Source organism: Elephantulus edwardii, unplaced genomic scaffold (genome assembly GCF_000299155.1).
Source record: "Elephantulus edwardii isolate Elephantulus edwardi_28Jun2011 unplaced genomic scaffold, EleEdw1.0 scaffold00105, whole genome shotgun sequence".
Taxonomy (NCBI): domain Eukaryota; kingdom Metazoa; phylum Chordata; class Mammalia; order Macroscelidea; family Macroscelididae; genus Elephantulus; species Elephantulus edwardii.
Window position 1 is genome coordinate 2533498 of NW_006399855.1, and position 6000 is coordinate 2539497.

The 6000-nt window shown below is 36.7% G+C and overlaps 1 protein-coding gene across 5 annotated transcripts in view; it reads right to left on the reverse strand.

Moving 5' to 3' along the window:
* Positions 1-6000, reverse strand: part of CELF2 (CUGBP, Elav-like family member 2) — a 474025-nt gene that overhangs the window by 160165 nt on the left and 307860 nt on the right. For 4 of the 5 annotated variants that reach the window (XM_006891845.1, XM_006891848.1, XM_006891846.1 and 1 more), the window contains exon 3: positions 3213-3295. The exons of the other annotated variant lie outside the window; for it this stretch is intronic. In XM_006891845.1, the coding sequence (XP_006891907.1) occupies positions 3213-3295 (83 nt within the window). The remainder of the gene's footprint in view (positions 1-3212; positions 3296-6000) is intronic. 5 annotated transcript variants of the gene reach the window in all.

Consider the following 6000-nt stretch of genomic DNA (forward strand, 5'->3'; position numbering starts at 1 on the left):
ATGGCAAAGTGCATCATTAATTTCTTATTAATTTCATAATATGAAGGCAACCAGTTAAAATAGTAGTGCTACAACTTTAAATTACCGAACTCACTTGGTATTTAATGAGAGATTTAGCACAGCAGGGTTTCTGTTAAATTAAGTTGTGCCTTCACATCACAGTGGGAAAACAGGTGTATATTGGTTTAGAATTATGGAAATGTTGACTAATTCCAAGGCTTGTAATCAAACAGCAAGGCACTCTGTAATATTTTTTCCCTAAGAATATGCATTAATCTTTTATGTCTGGTCCCATTTCTCCCTGACCACCGAAAGCTCACAGTTGAAAGGAAACCACTTTCATGTTTTTCCTGGAGCTGTTAAGGGTAATGTTTATCAGCTAACACTATGTGTAAATGCAGGATGTGGATCTCCATTCCCCAACCGCTTAATACAAAATGGCAAATGCAGCAACAATATGTGCACCGTCAAGGCTACGAGCCTAAAAATCAGATCTAACTTTTCAAAATTTTCACTTAACTTACCATTGGTAATTGGCCGTATGAAATGAAACCAGGGGGGGAAAAACGGACAAACAAAACTACGCCAATACAAAAATCAAAACCATCTTTTCTAATCCAAAAATTATTGCCCTTAATAATGGATCACAAAAATCCACATCCCTAAAGTCTGCATGTAGAATTACTAAACAAAGAAAAATAAAGATAAGCAAATTTTTACAAAATCTGATAGACAGTATTTGTTAAGAAAGAGGTCAAAGCAGGCTGTCCCAAGCAGAAGGAAACTCATCAGTCACTTCGAGGTACTTCAATATGACCCATTCATCATACTAACTATTGAATTTCTTGAAAGAATCTTATGTGAAGAGGGCATTTTGGGAGCTGTTATTCTTCTGGAAGACATGAGTTCAAATTTACCAAGCTTCTCATTAATTTGAGGTGTTTTGTGGACTAGTGGATAGGAAGTTGTGTTGCCAACCCGAAGGTGACTTGTTCAAATCCACAAGCTGCTCCTTTTTAGCCTCCTCTTGTGTAATTCACAGCCTCTGAAAACCCACTGAATGGTCAGCTGGGTGTGTTCCCACTTGATGGCAATGAGTGAGTGAATCTCATGAATTTAAAATATTATATGATTTGGCAGCAAACTACACCCTAAATGTTTAAATAACAATTCATTACTCCAGGCAATTTTTAAAAATTTACTTAAGCTAGAATCTGTATATTAACCACAGAGGGTTTTTTTGTCCATATTGAAAGAAAAAGGTTTTACTTATTTGGTCATCAAGAATACACTCTGAAAAAAATACACCAATTCAGCAATTTCTACATGTATAATTCAGTGACAATTTTTTAAAAATTATTTTTACAATGCTTTTAATTTCCTAGTTGTGAAACCATTCTTACACTCTTTTCTGAATTGTTAGCATACATTCACTGCCCCCTAAGTGCCTGTCTAAACTTTAAAGTCAGCATTGTCAGATTGATGCCACATAGGTAGTTCTTAAAAGAGCATAATGCTCAGGGAAAACATTTCGCAACACTGAAGTTAAATAATGAACGCTTTAAAGAAGAGCTCAGGGGATATTTTCTATTTAAAAAATATCTCAGGGGAATAGTTTCAGGGATTTATCTAGCCATCATGGCTCCAGAAAGCCTGAAACCCATAAAAACCTAAAATTCTGTTCCACATTTTACCCCTTTTGATCAGGTTTCTTCTATAAAATGATTTAAGAGAAAAATGAGAAGCCTAAAAAGAAAAAAAATTTTTTTCTATCTATTCTTTACTGAGCCAGTAAATATTCCATATCTTGATGTGCTTGATTGCAACATTATGATCTAACATTGAAATTTCCTAGAAGTTACATTGGAAAGATTCCATTTACATAGAGAATAAAGCTGAAACAATACATTTTTTTAAGCTCACTGAGCAAGGAGCGTGGGTTTAATAAGAATCACCTCAGAAGTTACTGGGGAAAGTAATTAAATTAAATTGGAAGGCAGAATCTGGGTAACACAGACTGGATTCTCTGAACCTTCTTTTCTTTGATTTCTTACTTTTCTGCTTACATGAAAAGGAGAAAACCGAAGCAGTGTGACTGAGGACCAAGGTTCATACCTTATTACTTTGGGGTGATTACACATCTTCTGTTGAGCAACTTGCCATTTCTAATAAAATTTTCAATGATTTTAAGATGAATACAATAAACAACTCTCTTTTCTTGTCGTAAGTAGTTATAAAATGCATGTGTGCATATATTTTTATAAGCACGCATACATCTAGGTGTTGGTGTATCTATACCGACAGAGATCAATCACACAAGTTAGATTTATACTCAGAAAACCTTAAACACAATTAAGTTCTCTTTTATTCTCATCACCCTAGGTTTAAATAAAATCATTATCACTGTACAGATTATCAGAGTTCTTCATTTTAGCCAATGTATGCAATTATAATAGTGGATGAACTCATCACTGACATTTGAGACTAATAAATAAAATATCCAAATAGTACAAGGACATTTACACCAGCATACAACATATAAAACTGCCACAAACCCCTTTAGAAAGATTGTATTCTGATGCAGTAGCTATCTAGAACATCAGTTCATTCCTAATGAATTGTACTAATCATCAAATATTGCTGGGAAGGAAATGGAAAACAAAAGTGAGCTTTGTATTTTTCTGTTCTGTATCAACATGAAGCCACAAATTGGGCATTAAAACATTGACTTTGTTAACCACCATTGACTGTTTAGAAACCATTAGGAGGCTTAATATTATGGCTGTACAGGGTACATTTTGTCCTTTCAAAAGAAAATCTAAAGACTAAATTTGAAAAGGAGCTCCTGGTGAGTAAAAGCTTTTTCTTTTCCATTTGCTTCTCTTGTGTGTGTTGGTTTTCCCCTCTTTCCCTTTTAAAGTCTTAGCCCACCCAATACTCTTTGGCAGCTGCTGCTACGCAGTGGGGTCATTCTGATTTTCTAACCAGGGGATATGCCATTTGAGAGTTCTTTCCCTCCGTGTTAATGCCAGTGCTGTTTTATGGGCCAGCCAGCTGGTTTGGCTGCTGCAGGGGAACAGAGAGGTCAGCATACACGCCTCAAAAGACTAAAGTCATTTTTGGCTCTAAGAGCCCATAACTAGAACCTTCAGTTGAAAAGCGACCATTTTCAAGCAATAAAGTGATTTTGGTACAAAAGTAAACCGACTCACCCCAGGTAAAGTTTTAATATTGTGCAGTGCATTCTGGGCCTCAAGTGCAGCTTTTCTTGTATAAAATGTTACGAAACAACAACCTACAGAGAAAAATGAAAAGGTTTTAGAAATTTCTGTGAATGCTTTGCTTAGATATAATGGAGACTGCGGCGAACAAGTAATCTACTTAAAAGGATGCACAATTTAAAAATAATAAAGTGTATGAGAACTGTAATAACAACATCTCAGGCATTTACACAGTGCCTTTCATCCTAAATCGTATTTATTAGCTTTACTCAAGTTGAAGATCAATGCATAACTCTATGTACCAACCACCTGGAATGCAGCTATTCAGGAATAAGGGTGGGGGGGGCTGGGCACATGAATTGTTAATTGGATTTGTGGTGGAGCAATTGCCTAAGAGAAGTATTTAACCACAGTAACAACAGAGTAACCTTACATTGACTATAATTTTATCAGAAGCTATCTCTAGAACATCACACTTTGAAAACACTGTCTAAACTCAATGGCCCAGATAATTAGATTAGAAGCTTCTTAAAGGCTGGTCTTGTGCTTTATTCTTTTTTTATCTTCCCACAGGGAGCCCTAGTGGCCTAGTGATAAGAATCTGTACTGCAATGTTAAAGGCACATGGTTTGAATCTACCAGGTGCACCACAGGAGAAGGGATAGGTAATCTCTTTCTGTGCTGGAGGGTCAGCTATGAGTAGGTTCTGACTTGCTTGCACACCACCACCACCACCATGACCACCACCACCGTAAAAATGGAAGGTTCTGCATATATAGCACTCAATTACTTGTTTGCCTAAATGAAAGATTGACTGTATTCTAAACAGTTGAGAAATTAAATTACAATACCAGTGGTCACATGCCCAAACAACTGTTAGGAAACTCCATACGGCCCTGGCACACCAATTATGACATGATGGCTCCGTTTTGAAGAGCATTTGAATGTCTTGGCTGAAAGTCCCTCGGGAGTGGGCAATAACACACACTTCTCCTAACAACAACTAAAAGGTGTTGAAAATTCAGAGCACACCCCTTTATATTTGAAAGGGCTGCTGAACCCTTCTTCAATTTGTAGATAATGATGACTAGTCAACACACCTTATAGAACTTGTTAATTTGCATATAATTTCTCAAGCTAACTAACCTTGGAAAAAAGAGAATGGACAATATCTTGAAATTTAATGAAAAAGCTTCTACTTCTGGCCTGGGCAGTCTTTACTAAGTTAAATAGTGGGAAGGAGGCAGGGGGCAGGAATGGAGTGATGCCTTTGGCAAGATGATACTTATTTTACCGTGATGTTAAGGAGCTCTAGTGGGATTGGAGTTAAAGCATTCAGCACCAAAGTAAAGAGTTGATAGCCCAAATCTACCAGTTGCTCCACTGCAGAAGGATGTAGCAGTCTCCTTTCATAAATATTTACAACCATAGAAATCCTATAGGGCATCTCTACTCTGTCCGTTAGGGTCACTATAAGTCAGTGAGTTTCACACCATGATTTTAACTAAAGAAACCTAATGCAAGAAGCTAGACCAAGAAGGAAAGAATTTTAAAAGGTATTTACATCAAAGCACAGTAAGCAGGATGAAGGAAATTCAAAACACTTCGACTCTAATACCAGTTTTATCTGGAGGAGTGACACAAATGAGACTAAGAGCAGAAAAAGTGCCAGAGCTGGAGAGCTGAAGCTGGCACCAGAAGCCATCACAACTTTGCATCCATAAATGGACATTGAGATTTTCAAAACAAAAACCTCTCTAAAAGGAGTAGGAGGAAATGCATCTTACATGCTTCCTCTACATTCACAAAGAAAGCTGAACCCCTGCTTTCTTATATTTGGGCTTAACCAGAGAGTCTACTGAGATTAAGTATGTAAAATCTTTGCCTTTTAAATAAAATACAACACGATGACAGCTTCTTGGCATTAAAAAACGCTGCCTATTCAAGTACTAGAAAAGAAAGGGAACTGGAGGAGGACGAAGAGAGGAGGAGGGAGGAAAATGTGCAAAAATGAATGAATGAAAACCCAACTTTTATGTAAACTCTTGTTAAAATAACAAAACATTTAAAAAATGTTGATGGGCTTTAAAAAAAAGAAACAGTTCAAATAAATGATTTGAAAATTATGAAACTGTTTAAAAGAATCCCTAATACAGGGACTAGCCACTTAGCCTGGGTCTCCTACTTCAGCTATTTCTGCTTCCTTGGCGCAAGTTCATGGCCATGCCACTTGATGGTTGACTGTTTTTTTTACTTAGATGACCAACTTAGAGAGTAATTTTCATTTCACTGGAATAATTTAAACCCCCCAAAAAGGTATAGTTTTTTTTAATTCAAGGAATAATTTAAAACAAGGGTAACGAGGATATCAACTTCTGGTAACCTATTATAATAACAACAACAAAACATTTCCAGGCCATCAGTGGGAACTGAATTACAGTTCACCCTTCAATGAGTTCTCAGAGACTGTAAATCTCACTGGTGAAGACTGTTTATTATTCTTCCACAGAGCAGTCGCTTTTGGATTGGTGGAACAACCAGGCTATCTACGATCCCTACTATAATAACTGAAAGAAGAATTAAAAAAACCATCAGCTAAGCTTTTTCTAGGGAGCTCTAGCAGCTCACTGGTAAGAAGCTGTGCTACAATCCTGAAGGCATGCGGATCAAATCCACCAGCTGTATTTATGGGGGAGAGAATAGTCTAAAAGTATTATATTTTAGGGCATTATTTTTATCGTAGGAGTATGCAATGAGGGTTGCAGAGTGGATTAGATTT